This window comes from Chinchilla lanigera, unplaced genomic scaffold, assembly GCF_000276665.1.
Source record: "Chinchilla lanigera isolate Chin_1 unplaced genomic scaffold, ChiLan1.0 scaffold00028, whole genome shotgun sequence".
Lineage (NCBI taxonomy): Eukaryota > Metazoa > Chordata > Mammalia > Rodentia > Chinchillidae > Chinchilla > Chinchilla lanigera.
Genome location: NW_004955429.1, coordinates 9,134,034 through 9,152,570, shown reverse-complemented (window position 1 = coordinate 9,152,570; position 18,537 = coordinate 9,134,034). Strand labels below are relative to the sequence as shown.

The following is an 18,537-nucleotide window of genomic DNA, read 5'->3' as shown; positions in this document are numbered from 1 at the left end:
CTTTTTCTGTATCAGTTGAGATGACCATGTGATTTTTGTCCTTGCTTCTATTCATGTGATGTGTTACATTTACTAATTTGCATATGTTGATCCATCCTTGCATCCTTGGAATGAAGCCGACTTGGTCATGATGTATGATCTTTCTGATGATTTGTTGCATTCTTTTTCCTAGTGTCTTGCTGAGATTTTCACATCTATGTTCACTGAAGACATTGGTCTATCTTTCTCTTTCTTTGGTTAGATCCTTGTCCATTTTTAGAATCAGACTAATGCTAGCTTTCAGAAATGGCTTTAGGAGTATGCTTCCCTTTCAATTTTATTAAAGAGCTTCCAGAGCATTAGTGTTAGACCATCCCTGAAGTTCTTATAGTCCAGACCTGGACCACTTAGTTGGTAGATTTTTTAAATTACTGCTTCAATTTTATTATCTGTTATTTGATTTAGGGGTTTTTACAAGATTTGGTTCAGTTTTGATAATTCATATAAATCTAGGAATCTTTGCATTTCTTCTGCATTGTCCAATTTATTGGTGTACAGGTTTTCAATGAAGTTGCAAATAATTTTATGGATTTTTTATAGTATCTTTTTTGGTTTCACTTTTTTATCCCTAATTGCACTGATTTGTGTCTTTTCTTTCCTTTTTTGGTAAGATGGGCTTAGGATTTGTCTATTTTATTTATTTTTGTGAAGAACCAGTTCATCCATTCACTGATTCTTTGTATTGCTGTTTTAGTTCTCATTTCAGGGACTTCTGCTCTTATATTTATAACTCGTTCCTTCTGCCAACTTTGGATTTACAATGTTATTGTTTTTCTAGGACCTTAAAGTGTATCGTTATCATTTGGTTATTTATCTAAGTTTACTCTGGTGTTTTGTTGTTTTGTTTTTTTTGGTTTTTCTCCAGTACCGGGAACCGAACTCACGACCTTGCGCTTGCCAGGCAGGTGCTTTGCCGCTGAGCTAAATCCCCAGCCCTACTCTGGTGTTTTGTTTTTGGGTGTGGGCATTCACAGATATGAACTTTCCTCCTAGTCCTCCTGTCATTGCTTCCCATACATTTGGTTAATATTATAGTGGCACGCATCATCTTCTTGTAAGAACTCTCTTGTGCAAAGTAAACTCTCAAGTCTTCTTATTTACTTCAGCATACTTCTTATTTACTAGCTAGTATGTGTTCTGTTTTGGAGAAAGTTCCATATGTTTGTAAGAAAACTACATATTCTGCTTTGGGGTGTAACACTCTGTAGATATCATAAATATTATCTTCTAAAGTAAAATTTTAAATATATTTGCAAACTGAAACTTGTTTAAAGCAATTCTTCAACAAAATATCAAAATTTTGAAAATACAAAAGTCTATTTAGAAAATTTAAGGCAGGATGAGTCTTTAAAGAGTCAGTCTTTATTCCTACTATCTTGTGAAAACTTTTAAACATTTAGTTCACTGCTGTTCAATAGAACTTTCTGCTGTAATGGAAATTTTCCATATCTGTGCTATTCAGTATGGCAGTCACTAGTAACATGGGGCTCTTGAACATTTGAAAGGTAGCTAATGTGACTGAGAAACTGAATTTTAATTTTCTTTTAATTCATTGAAATTGAATAATTATAATGATTAGCTCCTAAATTAGACAGCAGAAAATTAATTATTCATTGTACAGCCAGCTATTCATTCTTCTGCACTCTTGGTTTTTTTAATCATTACTTTTGGTGAAACTTTAAAGAAATAGTAGTATTTTGACACTGCCTTACATTTGACTGACAGTGTAAGGTTGTTTCGCTTGTTAATGTTGTGTTTCTCCAGAATAGGTAGCAGTGTGTTTAGAAAAAAATCATGTGTCTTTTCTTTAAGGGTAATTTTTATTCTCACTAGAAAAAGTATCCTTTTCTAAAAGTTTAATTGATTTTTATATTTTTACTTTTAAATTATTGTTATTATATTAGGTTACTTTCTATCAGTGTGTAGTAGTTAAAAACTCAGATTCAGTTATAGCTCTTGTTGTATAAGTAATGACACTACTTTTTCTTGTCCGCGAAAATTGTGAGCTCGGAAAATGAATCCCAGTTAACAAGTTTGCATTTAAGGACCTTTGCATGGTTAAGGGGGATGCTGTATTTCTGCTCATCCAGGGAGGTTTCTCAGAGTGTAGCAAACATGTTCATCATTGTCAGAAAAGTGGGTTGAATTTATCAAACAGGAGCTTCGTTATCAGTTGTACTTGGTGGTTCGTTAAACCACTGTTTACTCTTGCATCGCTATCATCCTTTTTTAGAGGTTTGGTTTTTGTTTATTAAAAGAGATTACAAGTTCATAGACTCACTTTTTTTCCCCTTGAAGATTGTTTTTGAAGGGGTCATTCTGAACCAGAGAAGTTTTATTGGACTTGATCGGCTGTCGGTCTATGCCTGTGGACGGAACCGCTCCAGACAGCTTTGCTCTGGGGATGAATTCCCTTGCGCCAGTGGCCAGTGCATTGCCCAGGAATCCGTCTGTGACTCTCGGCGGGACTGCTGGGATGCGAGTGATGAAGACCCATCAACTTGCTGTAAGTGAACTGATAGCTTGCTTGCTTACCTGCCCTATTTCCTGACTGCTGGATTGAAGAAAACCTTTATTTCTATGAAGGTAATTAATTTCTATAAAACAAGGTCAATGAACATTTTCACTTTAAAATGTATTGCACTATCCCCTTGTTGGTCTCCTTGTCATTTTCATATTTCGGTGTTTACTGCCAAGATTACAAACAAAATGTGTGCATTTGTTCCACAAGTGAATAGTGCTAGTGTTGTGTGTGAGTGCAGAAATGTGTATGCATTTTGTTACAGAATAGAATGGAGATGGGATGGAATCTCCTTGTCATTCCCTTTAGAGATACGTATTATGGATTGCTAACCTTTCTTAAATATATAGTTTTTCTCCCATTCCTAACCAATTACCTTGAAAGTCACAGAGAGAAAGTAAAGAGGAGGAGGTCTGCCGTCCCCTCCAATGCAGTCTTTTTTTTTTTTTTTTTTTTTTTTTTGGTTTTTCTCCAGTACCGGGAACCGAACTCACAACCTTGCGCTTGCCAGGCAGGCGCTTTGCCACTGAGCTAAATCCCCAGCCCCTCCAATGCAGTCATGATGAGAGTAGAGGTCACCTCAGCCACCACTGGCGGTCGTGAGGGCACATGGCCAGCCACTTCCTTGCAAGCCTCTTGTCTAGCGTGTGAGGTGGAAGAATAACAAGAGATCCCATTACTGTTTAAACCTGGTCATATTTTAAAGAAAGTGAAATTGAATTTACTATCACCATGATGGTTCTCGTAGCAGATAACTTAGCAACTGAGATTCTTGCCTCTTTTTAGAAACCATGAGTTCCAACTAACTGAATCTATTTTGTACATCACAACTAAGGGGATTTTTAAAAAACCCTATTAAAATTTTGACGTTTACTTTGCCATAGTGGTTTAACATAAACGCTAACATAGTGAAAATTTTGTTGAGTGGTAGGAAATATTGCAGTGAGATAAATGTTATCCTCTTAATGAAAAGATCTTTATGAAACATACTTTTCTTGATGAGCGACTGTGGATTTTATTAAGAATGATAACAGAGACCTTGGGAAGAGGCAATCAGAAAATAAGGGAGAAATCTTCTGTTAGCCTGATTATAATAGTAATTCAGTTAATTTCTCAAATTCCTAGCTTTAAACCAAAAAATCTGCTAAACACTGTGACCTCAGTGGAGTTTTTATTTGTTGCTCCTCTTTCATTATAAAAGAATAATGGGAGACTTTTTTGCTATGGTATGTCAGCTTCCTATCTATTCTTTATATAAATTATTTACGCACACTTTGGTCCATTTCTTTTTGGAAAATTCATCTTTCTAACAGCTTCTATTAGTCTTAGTTTCAGTAGCTTAAAGAATATGTTTCTTTTCCATTGTACATTTGGAAGTTTAGCTTTTCTCCTATTTTTTGCTAAAGTAAGTGATTTTTTACGTTCTCATTTTTAATATATTTTAACTAAATTCATTCATAGGTTATTAATAAATATTTCAGCACTTGACTTTGGAATATTTTCCCATTTTCTTCTTTATTAAAGTTTCCTTGTTTACTTATCTGACATTTTTGTAATATAACTGATGTTAATATTATTCAGCTAATACTATTCGGGAAAGATAGCTGTGCTTATCAAAAAATAGAGTTACATGATAATCTTTTAAATCTTCCAAACCTCTCATGCCCAGTGAAAACTTGATTGATAATAGAGGTCATGACATAAAACTGTACCCTATAGCTATATTACACACACACACACACACACACACACACACACGAGTTCTTACATTGTAATGCCCAAATGACTCTTTCATGTAAATGTTTGTATGGTGATTTTTTGCCATAGAGAATTTATTTTTGTAAATAAATTGAATTAAATTATGAAAATTTATAAATTTATCTTCTGCACTGAAGTGTTTAATATATTTATGCACACAAATACATGTATGTATTCTTACAGGAGGAGAGGCCTTCTTTTAGAACTTAAAAAATTTTTAAGCATTTTAAATTCACTTTTAAATTTGTGTTTTAGACATACAAATTTGTACTACAGAGGGTTTTTAATTAAATTTTAATAAGGAAAGTTTAAGATTCGTGAAGCATAAGCAACACGCCTTTATAACTTCTTTTCACCCCACTTTTGAATGAATCTGCAGGACAGGATGGTTCATGTGTGCAGCTTGAATAGCTCCAGGATTACTGGTCATATTCTTGGGACACAGGAAATATCAATGTGTAAACCTCGACAGGTGGTTTCTTCACTCACTGTGCTTTTCTGAAGGGGACAGTCTTCACTCCAGTGCTTTTGTTTCCGGGTTGCCCTATAAAAGATGTAGTGACTGAGCCCGGTGGATTTTTGAGAGAGGAAATTGTAAAGAGCTGGTGGGACTTGCTGCTGCTTTGCTTCTGTTACGGACTCTGAGGACTCCAGCAGCAGCAGAAGCATCTGGGAACTGGTTCAAAAACCAGAAGTTGAGGCTCCAGCCCAGCCCGACAGAACTGAAAGCCGCCCTGTGACAAGGTCCCAGGTGACTCATCTGCATGTTAAACTTGGAGAACCTCTGCGCCAAGGAGGCTTCAGAAATGAGGAGGGCTGAGGGTAGAAACAGATGGCAAATGAATGAAAATTGACATAAAAAATAAAGACAAACTACTCAGAGACCTCTCAAGCTAGAAGCCAGAACTCACTACTTCACCAAGCCCTGGGAGAATTATATTAGTACAAAGAACTAGATCTTTAACTTTTATTAACATAATCCTGTATAAAATAGGGACAGCAAAGGCTCAGACCGATTTGTTTTGCCACATTTATTGCAACATTATTCTCAGTAGCCAAGACATGACAGTAGTTTAAGTCTCTGCCAGTGGATGAGTGGGTTAAAAAGTGGGAACTATACATGCGTTTTGTTCTGCAATGAAAAGAAAGGAAACTACTGTGTACAACAAAGATAGACCCGGAGGCAGTACGCTAAATGAACTAAGCCAGACAGAGAAGGACAGATACTGTGTGATCAAGTGGAGCTGCGGGATGCAAAAGCAATCCAATTTGTAGGAACTGTAGAGGAATGGTTGTAAGGGCCTAAGTGCTCGATGTTGGTCAAAGGCAATAAGATGAGTGAAGTTCTGAGGAGCTGATGTACAGAATGGTGACTACAGAAAGTTGCTAACAGTAAATCTTGAGTGTCCTCAACACACGCAACTGGCAGCTATGAAAGGTGACAGACGCATTAGCTTCCTTAATTATGGCACATGTGCTGCAGTATATACACATATCATACCATCACATTGTATGCCTCAAATAGACGCAATTTCGTTTGTCAGTAAACGGAAAAATCAACAAACTATGTGATACACAAAAATGATTTATATCAAAAGGATTAAAATATAACCTATGACTAACACATCCAAATGTATACATCGGATAGAGGAGCATTTACAAATAAATATATCTAATTTTCAGATCTGTGTTCCAATATAAATACATCTCAAATACAAGTGAAACATGTTAGAGAAGGGCAAATAGCGTGTGTATGATTCCACTGCTATAAGGTACAAGGCAAATGAAACTCGTAGAGACCCCAAGTTGACTAAGGGTTGTTGGCTGAAGGGAAGGACAAAGGATGTGGTTATTACATGGGTACGGAGTTTTAGTCTGGGAAGATGAGAAGTTTTTTTTTTTTGGACCGGGAATCGAACTCATGACCTCGCGCTTGCTGGGCAGGAGCTGTGCCGCTGAGCTAGATCCCTGACCAGTGGTATTTCCCCACTTTCCTATGATGAGAAGTTTTGGAGACAGATGGTTGTGAGGGTTTTTCAACAGCAGAAATATACTTAGTACTGCAGAAATTTGTACTCAAAATTATTAAAAGAGCCAATACTTATAATACATATTCACTACAATAAAGTATATGTATTTATATATACTGTATATGTATAATTTCAGAAATGACATAGAAAAAAAGTCTATAAATTATTTTCCACTTTATTCCAAAAGATGTTAAGGTGGACAGATCTATGTTGTACCTAAAATAGTTTTGGGAAAGTCTGTGTGGGAAAAAAATTATTTAATGGTAGGCCTTTTAAGAGAATTAAAATATTAAATTGAAGAGTACATCTTCAAAAAGGAAGTTAGTGCAATATTCAAGGTTAAGAGTGTAAACCATGGAGTCTGTGCAATGTATTTTTGTTGTTGCTGTTTTTTTGAGACAGGATTTTGCTCTGTAGTTCAGGCTGATCTTATACTCATGACGTAGCCTAGGTTGGCCTCAAACTCACAGCAATCCTCCTGCCTCTGCCTCCCAAGTGCTGGGATTACAGGCATGCACCACCATGCCTGGCTGAAATGCCTTTAATTTGTATCAAAGTACCATCTCTAGTAGACTTTTATATTTAAAAAACCGTTGATTACTGATCCTGAAACTATTGTATTCATCAGTGTACTTAAAAGTGAAGTTTAAGGGCTGGGGATATATCTCAGTGGCATAAACGCTTGCCTGACAAGCCCAAAGATCATGAGTTCAATCCCCGGTACCACAAAAGAAAGAAAAAAAAGTGAAGTTTAGTCATGATATTTGTGTTCTCAGTAAATTTAAACAAAATATTTACAATCTTATTAAAATTTAATATATCGTCATGAAATGAGAGGCTTCCCATTTGCTACTCACCCATGACTTTTTTTCTATAGCATAGAGAATTGAACTGGAAGATTCATAAATATTTTAATTGTGATGATCCAGAGTTTTTTTCAGTAGCCACAGTGAAATTCTTTTTCTTGTGCCCATATGGTACGATGGTTAAATATGCAAGAGAAAGCTTTGTGATAGCTGGAAACTATTGCTCTAACTGACGAACTCCAACATAAATTTTACTGAAATTGTGAGCAGGGCCATCTCACAGAGAGAGGTAATGAAATGTACTTTATGATCAGAAAATTAAAAGCAAGAACATAGTCAACATGAAAATAGCTATGAACTGTATAAATGTTGAAATGTAGCTTTAGGATAAAAGTTCAAACTACTTCATCATCTAGGGCCATTTCATTAGTAAAATGTTCATCTTTAAACTTTCTATGGAACACTAAACATACCGTGCCCTTTGAAACATGAACATTAATTTTTAAAAATCTATCACTATGAAAATTTGCGAAATCAGTATGGTCCAGTCACTTCTGTAGAAATCTTCGGGGAATTTCCCAGCTATTTTTTACCAATGACATTTATTCTAGAACACTTAAAAAGGTTCTATGAAACTGACTGTTCTAGAATTTAACTGCTCTATAAAATATAAGTCAAATTCCAGGCCTAAGTTAAGGTTTTCCATTAATAATATTTCCTTTACATAATTCAAAAGGTTTAAGGTGAGGTAATAAATATTAAAGTCAGGAAGATCATGCATGGTAGTAACTATTAAATGCATGCTAGTAACTATTAAATGCTTTATCATATTTAATATGTTAAATGTTTATAAGTTTTATCTTTATGTTTTGTTGATTGTCTTGCTTTTCTTTTAACTATTTTGCGAGAATTAAAGCTCATTTATGGTACGTACTTGGAACTCAGTGGTAAATATCTGTTGTTATTAAAAATGATAGTGTTGGGGCTGGGAATTTAGCTCAGTGGCACAGCACTTGCCTGGCAAGCGCAGCGTCGTGAGTTCGATTCCTGGTACCGGAAAAAAACCAAAACAATAAAAAATAAAAAATAAAAATGATAGTGTTATGACTTTATGGAGCTTTCCAAAACTCTGACCAATGATATTTCCCCCCTTCCCTGCACTGTTACAAAAATGCATCTGTATAAAGAGAGATGTTTGGAAATTAGGCTTTATATTAAATTATATTAATTTGTCCCCAACACTAGGATCTAAGAGAAGCTGATACTTGTATAATTATTATTTTAGGAAAAGGAGATTTAGAGATCAAAACTAATTTCTCAGAGGCACCAATCAAGTTGCTGGAAGTTCTAGTTTATTCCCTGGTGCCCTAAAATCTGCTGTTTTCTGCAATAATTTGGTGTCAAAGCCGGGAAGGAAGTTTATGAAGCTTTCCCTAAACACTGACTTTCTCTAGAAGTAATTCTTTCATGATAAGTAAAGTAATTTAAATTCTTTCCAAGCTTTAAATTATATAATAGCATACAAAAAGGAAAGTTCTGAGTATCTAATTTACCTTCAATTATAAAGTGGCAAGGCATTTAACTTGGAAAAACTGTGAAAAGTAGAATAACGAAAGGAATACTGACCAGATGGCCTCAAATTCTTCAGGTACCCAGGATTAATGTAAATTCTTCTTTTTAAAGTATTTTTTAAAATCTACAGTCTCAGTAGGACTACAGCTGGCAGGTGAATCTGTAACTCACCAAAAAGCAGTAGAATTTTATGTGGTATTGTTAATACAGTGGAAATGGTCAGTTAGAATAAAATGTGCCAAGCTGGTTGATAGAAGCTTGTAGAAACCATGTCCCATGCAGAACATGGAAAACGTATGACAAGGGAACAAAAGCTGTTCTAATCATAAGAAAAGTTCTCTACAAAGTGGAGGATATTGCTGCCGTCCTACATTTGCTGGTTCATGTAAAGTCAATGTTCCACTGCATGCTCTGACTTCGTTTTCCTTTGCCTGTTTTCTTCTCTGGGTATGAACAGCAAACCATCACACCTGTGACTTTGAGTCTGGTTTCTGCAGCTGGGAGCCGCTTTTCACAGAAGATTCACAGTGGGAACTGGTGAAAGGACTGAGCAGTGGAGAACATCGTTTTTCCAAAGATAATCACACAGCAAACACAAATCATGGTAGGAAATTTTCCTTTGAAAAGTTAGTGTTCTTCCTTTCTTTCCCGTTTTAGAATAATGATACTGTATATTTTCATTTCCATATGTAGATTATGGTTTATTTTTCATTAAACTGTCCTGACCAATTTAACAATTAGTTGTTAATTGAGTTTCCATAAAGAATTATTATTTTTGTAGCCTACGTTCTTGCTGTTATAATCTTAAAAGGTTAGTTTGAAGATGTAAAGAAAGAACAAAGTTTTCTGATAATTTGAATTAGTACAGTAAGATTGCCTTCCTTGCAAACAATCCAATTTTTGCAAAACAGGAAGGAAAATAATCTAATCTTTCTGGAAATATAAAAGAGAAATTTAGTCCCGTCTATAAAATACTTGAATGCAGTTTAATCACATTTTGACTTCTTTATAACAAACGATCGTATTTTTTCCTTATTCTGAACTAGCATAATTTGTACATATAGAGGAGCCATACCATAACATATAGATGAACCATAACTATAACATACAGAGGAATCATGTATTCCAGAAAATAGTCTGTGGAAGTCTAAGAAAAACAGAAAGGTTTTGTTCTCTTTTCCATTTTGTTTACACTTGGATGGCATCAGAGGCTACTGAGCATATGCCTTAGTAGCATATTAACTTTGTAATCACACAACAGTAATATTGATCTTTTTAAAAATTCACTGAGCATCATACTAATTATTTCTCTTTTGAAACTTCCAACATTTGTAAAAAATAAATGTGGGCCATAATTTTAGAACAGTCATTGGAAATTGGGGTTGGTGGAGTAGGAAAAAAGAAGGAGACATTGACCATTCATCTGTTGGCTACAACTACAAACCCACTTTGTTTTTTTAAACACTGGATCAATTTCTTGCTTCTTTGCTAGTTAGGGTAATTTTTACTTGTAAGATTTGTGGCAGAGTAGTTTAGATTTAAGTTTAGAATAGGAAGGAGAATACTAATAATTGGAACTACATATTAACAAAACATTTTCTTTAAGAGCTTGTGATGTTTTGTGTTTCAAACCCATTACTGATTATGTAGAATAGACTCAAAAGATCTGAGTATGTAAAAGTGGAAGCTATGAGCCTTGTCTCTGAAATGGTTGGAGTCTGGCAGCTGCAGGAGATGAGCAAGAAATTGCAACAGGATATGATAAGTGCTTTATGGGGTGTGGAGGTGATTAATATGCACTTGAGATGCCAAATTGAAGGAGGTGACTCTTCAGCTAAGCACTGAAGAGAAATGAAAGGTATCCAAGAAGGCCGATGTAGAAAATTACAGGGAGATGACAAAGCCAAGGAAGGATGGAAGGGAACATGGCTTAATTAGAGGGAATATCCTGCAAGAGGATGAGAGAAGTGTAGGTAGTTCCAGCGGAGAGACACACATAATTGGACATGGAGTTTAGGACACGTGAAACAGAATGCCTAGGAGTTTGAAATTTGCCTGGGTGACAGTGGAGAGTCAGTCAGATTAAAGTGTGCAACCAATCATATTCATTCTAAAAAAGTATTTTAACTGAGATGAGGGGAAAGACTGAGTTAGAAGCATGTGGATGTACTGATATAATATTAGTGAGAGATAACCAAGGGCTAAACTGAAATAGCGATTCGCAGAAGGAAACTGCGTGCGGTACACAGTGAAACGCCCCGTCTAGCTCCTAAGGATGGTGCACTTCCCAACGTTTAATTGTACTGTTGATACTGCTTAAAATGCTTTAGTTTTGTTAGTGGGAAGATAGGGAAAAGTGAAAGTACTTGCACTTAGGATGTTATAAGAAGTAAACAAAATCTCATTTGTTTTTTCATACAGTAAGAACTCAATGAACACAAATATATAATTGTGTTCTATTCCGGTAGGAATGCTAAGAATACCTCCAAGTATGACAATTAGAAAACACATTTATAATTCATTTTCAAACTTGTCCATCTTATGATTTGTTCTGCAAAAAAAGATTGTAGTGGGGATTCTGTGTTAAATATTAAAATTCCCAGTCTTTTGCTTTTATACAAATAATGTTAAAAGATGAAAATGTAATAGACAAAAGGGGAAGCTGTTCTCATTCAAAGAGAGGACAAATTGCAATCTTTCTCATTTTAGAGAGGGCCAATTCAATAATAAAATTATATGTAAATATAAATGTATCTGAGTCTTAGAGTCAACACCTTTTTACCCATAATTACCCTTTTCAAACCTTAAGGTAGTCAATAGTGGTTTCAAGTCACAGATGAGGGAGAGAAAAATCAGAACCAGGAAGAGAAAGGAGGGAGTGAAGTGGACATTTCTAGGGGAACGCACTTGAGTCTGATAGTTCCTGTGTCTAAGGTAATGAAGTGCTCATCCATTTTGTTCTTAGAGCACCAAGTATATTGAGCTTTTAAAACTAATCTCCCATATTTTTTCTTTATCTGGATACCCCCATATATGTTTTCAAATAAAAGCTGATATTAATGTGGTATGTGTGTGTATTAAAATGAAGTCTAGCTTTTTTTGGCTTTGGCTTCTATTCTCTCATACCTAGATACTTTGCTAAACAACCAGACAGCTCATGTGCTTATCTTGTTCTTTTGTGTATGCTCATTTAATCATATACATAAGTCTATATTGTACATACTTAAAATTATAAGTATTTCATGATTTATTTTTATAAATATACAAAATATTTTCTTATCCTTTTTTGTTTTGAGACAAGGTCTTGATATGTAGTCCAGGCTGGTCTTACAGGAGTGTGCCAACATGCCTGGCTTATATTCTTATATGTTGTTACTATAGATTTTTCAAGGCAATTTCTCCAACTCATCAGGTATAAGCTATTTATTTCTCTTTTATGTCAAAGAATAATTTAAATATAACAAAATCTGTGTTTTAGTGTCCAGTTCACCAATTGGTTGTTGTTATTGTTGTTGTTGTTGTTTTGAGACAGAGTCTCACTATGCAGTTCAGGCTGGTCTTGAACTCATGTAGCCCAGGCTGGCCTTGAACTCATGACAGTCCTCTTGCCATGAGGCAAGAGGATTACACACGTGGCACCACACCTGGCAGTTTGCCAAATTTTAACAAGCATGCACAATTGTGTATAATACACATTATAAACCTCAAGTTATGAAGTTTTAGGGAGTTCCAGTCTCCCTAAATGCTTTGTGACATTTTGTAGTCAAAAACCTCTCCTACATCTAGATACTGACTCCTGATCAGATTTCTACCCCTGATGTTCCAGAATGCCATGTATATGGATTATACACTGCATAGCCTCTTGAGTCCAGCTTCATTTAATCAGCACAATGGATTTGAGATTCATCCATGCTTTTGCTTATTAAACCAATAGTCTCTTTACTGTTTTACTTTATTTATTTTTATTATGATTTTTAACTAATTAGTTGTACAGATTAATGAGTTTCTGTGTAGCAGTTGTCTCTTTTTTGTTTTACTATTGAGCAGTATTCCCTCATATAGCCAAATCATGGTTCATTTACCTACTCACCAATGGAAGGACAAAAGTTGGTTAATATTAATACAAACATAATAAAATTTGCAGATTTATTAACTTTTCTATCACATTTCATACCCACAAGTTAGAAGATAGTTTATATGACTCATGGTTTCAGGGGATTCAGTCCATGGGTAACTGGCTTCAAGGCAGAGACATTATGGCGGAAAGGCAAAGGGAAGCAAAGCTGCTTAGCTTGTGGTGGCTGAGTGGCAGAGCAGGGCAACAGTGCCAGAGAAGATGGGGCTAGGAAGTATATGTAGTTCCCCAAGTCATGCTCTGTTACCCAACTGGACACATCCAGCAGTGTGTTTCACTAATCCCCTAGGTGGCTCCCAAGACAATAAATTTGCCTCAATTAGGCTTAACTACTACAGCATCTATGTTTTCATCCAGACCCCATATTTATTTGGATTGAGAGCTTTGTACAATGCCTATGTATGAATTATTCATTTTAGTTGATAAAGAAATCCTACCATCCTTGGCCATTTGTGACTTTTGGGAAATGTTCCAGCATACTCTTTCAGGGGTTCACCTCACCCCCAGCCATGCAGATAGTTTTCCCACACCCATGCTTATAATGATGGAAGGGTAGCAGTATCTCTCTGTAGATCCCTGTGGGTTGCTGTCTTTGCAGCTGTAAAGGGATAGGGCATGCGGACCTGAAAGAAACAGCTCTACTTACCTTACAGGGGTCTCCCATAGCACCAACACTATCTTTACAATTCAGGAAGGTCCTCACACTCCTCTTGGGTTCAGCTTGTTACACAGCAGCCTGGAAGATGTCTGAACAGAAAACTGAGAAATGATATTAGCTAAATGCACTTGTTTCCCCTTTTTCTGAGCTCTCTAGCCTGTGAACTCATGTTTAAAAACCATTGTTCAACATCTATTTTTCTGATTTTTTTTTTTGCTTATTTAAGTCAGGAGATTACATATAGTCTATGATAGGCTTCCTTTGAAGTAGAATTAACCTAAGTCATGTTTTCATTTGCCTAATTTATTTAGTCTGGATGTGCCATACTGTATCTTTTCATTCTGCCTCCCAGTGATATTAATATTACGACAATGCTTATGAATTAATTCCTTACCCTTTAAAAATATACAATACTTTATTTTTATGAAATAGGTAACAAAGAATGAAGTTTCTGTGTTTCTAAAGCAAGATATATATTTATACTTTTAATAAATATTGATAGATTATTCTCCCCAGCCTTTAATTTTTAGTAACAAAGTAGTACTTCTCCCGAGTTTCCCACCAGCAAGAGGCATCGTCATTCTCTTAAAAATTTTCCAGTTTGTGGCTATGAAATAATTTCTCACATGTAACTTCTATTCACATCTAACTGAAAATAATCCTTTTAAATGTTTCTAATCTCTCAATTTGTTGAAATTGGCTTTACAGCTTTCACTGTAAAGATCTTGAAAATCTTTTGCTAGTATTTCCCTAGGTTTTTACAGCTATTGCAAATGTCACTCTTCTACAACATTTTGGGGGTTGTTGTTGGTATAGAGTAAATTTAGCTTTTTTTTTAAATGTTGACCTTGTAACTGATGGTCTTGATAATTTTGTTTGTTGTATCTAAAAGATTTTTTAAAAAAATTTAAAATCACTATTATTGTTTCTTCTTTCTGGGCTTCAGATCACACACACACACACGCACACACACACACACACACACACACACACACACTTCTGTTTCTTTCCACTTTCTGTCACACATGGGATAGGGCCTCTGGGAAATTGTTGAACAAGATTGGCAATAGCTGCTGGACTTGTCAGTAAAATCTGAAAAGCTGTCAGTAATTCAGTCATAAGTGCCATGCTTGCTGAAAAATTGTTGTCTCTATCAGATAACAAAATTCCTTTCTGTTAATAATTCATTCCATTAAAAACATTAAAATAAAATAAAATACGTTAAATTTCTCAAAGTTATATCCATTGTGATGATCATATTACCAGATTACCTATATTTATTTATAATGTAAATCGATTTTTCAAAAATTAGACTATTTCTTGCCATTCCTGAACCAACTTTCATTGATTTGGTTTCATTTTTTTAGATACTACTTATTTATTTATTTATATTGTATGGTAAGGCTTGTTTATGATTTTTATGGCTATATTCACTACTAAGACTCACCTCTATCATCCTCCAAATGTGTACGGTGTAACTTTCAAACCATCACATTAAAATGGGTAAATGCTTCTTCATAGGCCAGATCAAGGCCTACTTTCATCCTTAATTTTTTGTTAAAAAAAGTGAGGAAATCTATAATCTATAAGGTGATACATTTCAATTCTGAAATCTTTTCTTTTCTGTGTCATCAACACTTACGTCCACTGAGGAAAATCATTGTCTAACTGTGGTATTTTTTGGTCGAAACAGTTGACTTTCCAAGTTGTCCATCACTCGGTGATTATCAAAGGGCAGGATCAGACCTTGACATTGTCTGGCATAGTCTTCCTTGTACGCTTTCAGTATGCAATAAAGACTCCCTGACAGCAGCTTGGAGTGTGTGATCTTTCTGAGCTGCTAAGAGATGTTATCCCCCTGTACGTTTGCCACGAGCCCATCCTCTGTAGTTAAAATCTAAAAGTAGTTATTTTGTTAATGTTCAGATTAGATCTTTAATTAAGCTTTCATCCCCTCTAGCACAGACAACAATGTCAAATGTGGAAGCCCCAGGAGAAACCAAACTCATTCCATAGGCTTGTATCCTTTAGTACTTTTCGAAGAAACTTACAAATGAAACTGTCATGAGAATTTCATGTGGGCATACTGAATATCTAATTGTAAGCTTAGAAGCCTCTCTTAGTCTGATTTCAAACTCTATGACTCAAGGCGATGAAAATGTTTAAGTAACTTGGATCAAGAGCTTGCTGTTGATCAACTGAATTTTCCTTTAAATATTTAATGTCATTCCTATAAAATGCTTTCAGTTCTCTACAGAGCTAAATGATAAATGAATGAAAATGCAATTTTCTTATCTGGTTGACAGGTGGATAGGTGCAAGGATACGATGCTAACTCAAAGCTAAATGGATAGCAGTTGAACCTATGTCAGGATGACATTACCTTTGTTTTTACAGGCTCATATATTCGTTTTGGGGCACATCAGTTACCTGGAGTGGCCAAGCTTGCAAGCCCCGTCCTTACAAAATTGCTCCCTGCATCTTCACCATGTCAGGTAATTAATTGTTTTTGAATTTCATTGGTCGTTCTGTGGGTATAAACCACTGGACGTGGATTACTCTGCTAGTAAATGCCTGCCGTAGTTTACTGCCATTTTCATGATGAGCTAAGAGAATTTATATGAGCTCTTTCAGCACAAAATACCACATCCTTCCAAGAGACCATTTGCAATGCCTAACTTGCTCCATGCTTTTTGGAGGGCCTATTAAAGAAGCTTTCCGTTATTTTATTATCTTTTCTCATGAGCTTTTGAGCAATGACATGGGTTTTCCAAAAGTATTTGCTATTTTGTCAAATAATGTTAACTGAGTGAAGTCAGTTAAACAAGCACCTGTTAAAAGAAGGAGAAAAGGAAAAAATAAATATATATAGGAAAAATATACTTCTTTAGGGCAATTATCCTAACTTAAATTTTATCTTTCCTTTAGCTCTGTGATGCCAGATAAATACACACCAGGCAGGACAGTACTCACTTTAACTGCACAAGGGAGGAAAGCGAAATTTGGAGCCGGTACAGGTTCAAATCTCAGTTTTGCCATCTTTCTAAGTATGATGCACACAAATTATAAATTCTTCTGAGACTCAGTTTCTCCCCCGGGAACGTAAGCCTTAGTGTACTGTTAAACAAAGCATGTGGTAAAAGTTTTGGCACATAGTAGGAATTCACGAAACAAAATTCCTTCCCTTCCCATAAAATTAACCCCTTGAGTTGACTATTTTTCTTCAGCTCTCCTTGTTTTCAATTCTGTTGAGAGCTCCAACATACCTGTAAGTCTTTGGATCTCAGCTGATTTAGTTTTATCTTATCACAAAATAATGAAGAGATCAGGACTATTGCACATGTAACTTATTGCCTACAAATATAGGGTTACACCAGTTTATTCAGGCATTCTTGATGATCAATTGCTTATCATTTGGGGGTGCAAATCTAGTTATATTTTCAGCTTAGTATAAGTCTGAGTGGGAGGGCCTAAAGCACTTAGTATGTTGTCTTTTTTTTCCTTTTATATTTCCCTCTGGTTCTCTGTGGGAATGAAGATTAAAACAATTGTCTGTCTCAATTTCTACCTTAAGCAAGTGCCCTTTACCTGTTCTCACCTTTCCTTTATTTTAATTAAGTACTGTGTGATAGACAGAAAGATAGATATAGATTTTTTGAAAAGAACCCCAGAACCATTTATTTGGAATTTGAAAAGTGCTTTATAAGCTAACTTAGCTTTAACTCAAGGTCATACACTGAGTTATATGCAGAGATGATTTGGAATACAAAGGAATAAAATGCACTCATTTGGTTTAATATACGTACATATATATACATATATACAAGCTTATTAGAAATATGTAGAACTCACTTTATATTTCTTTTTGAGGATGATCTATATTTACCATCATTCTATGCTTGCTAATTGCCATTAATTTGTGGTTATTTGGATTGAGTTTCAAATTATCGCTATTTCTATGTAAGGACACTGCTTTATTTTTGATGAAATGTACTGTTATTTGTGGAAGCATCAGTGAAAAATTTTTATGGATAATTTAGACGCTTGATAATTTACCTGCAAATGAGTGTATCTATCTCCAAAGGCTTTGGATACTCACTTAATGGTTTCCCTTTTTTAATGAAAACTTACAATGCTTTGAGGCGCTACTACAGATTGTCTGCTGAAACAAGTATTTGTTTTGTCTTTTTTCTGCATCTACTTGAATTAGAGGGAATATTTGGATTACTTTACTTTGCAGCTTGGTAAGGAGTAGCAGCCTGTCAGAAGAAGTTATTCTCAGTGTGAATCTCAAAGACTTTTCCTCATAGTAGAATGAGGGCTTCACATGAGCTTGCAGTACTGCATAGTACTTTCTGTCATATACATTGCAGAATAAGCACATATACAAAATTGCTCTCTTTTTGAATACTTGGAGAATCCAGCAGATCACCCATTTAGAATATTGTGATGATAATAGCTTTTATGGAACACATGTCCTGAGCATTACAAAATCATAAAAAACCAGTGAGATAACTAAAGTTGCTTTGATATACTTAAAGCTTTCATTTTATGGAATGGTGTGATTTTTCCCCACACAGTCATACCAGGCTAATATAGTTATGAATATTTTTTGAAGGACTTTAAAGGAATATGAGCTTTTTTCTGGGTCACCGCTCCTTACAGTACAATTTTTGGATCATTTTGCACGAATTACTTTGTATTTAGAGTATAGCCAACACATGGAGTCAACATGCACAATTGACTTTCAAGGAATCATTGTTCAAGATGGGGACTTTAAAACCTTCAAAAATAACTTTATATACTTGTGGAAACTTGGCATTTTTCCTTAAAAAGGAGATAGGATGAATAAAACACATGCGAGGAAGAAGTTATTTCTTCTTACTGAGGTTGAGATGCAGTGACTCTTTACAACTAAGTAGGAAATACAAAATATAAAAGGGGTTAATATATTAATAATGTATAATATATTAATATTTCTGAATCTACATTTTAGTATACGAAAATCATAGCATTTTA

At 35.2% G+C, this 18,537-nt stretch overlaps 1 protein-coding gene across 1 annotated transcript in view; it reads left to right on the top strand.

The window, feature by feature from the left end:
* Malrd1 (MAM and LDL receptor class A domain containing 1) overlaps positions 1-18,537 on the top strand; it is a 600,954-nt gene that overhangs the window by 83,096 nt on the left and 499,321 nt on the right. The window contains exons 10-12 of the mRNA XM_005387237.2: positions 2,338-2,545; positions 9,184-9,330; positions 15,916-16,013. Coding sequence (XP_005387294.2) covers positions 2,338-2,545; positions 9,184-9,330; positions 15,916-16,013 — 453 coding nt within the window. The remainder of the gene's footprint in view (positions 1-2,337; positions 2,546-9,183; positions 9,331-15,915; positions 16,014-18,537) is intronic.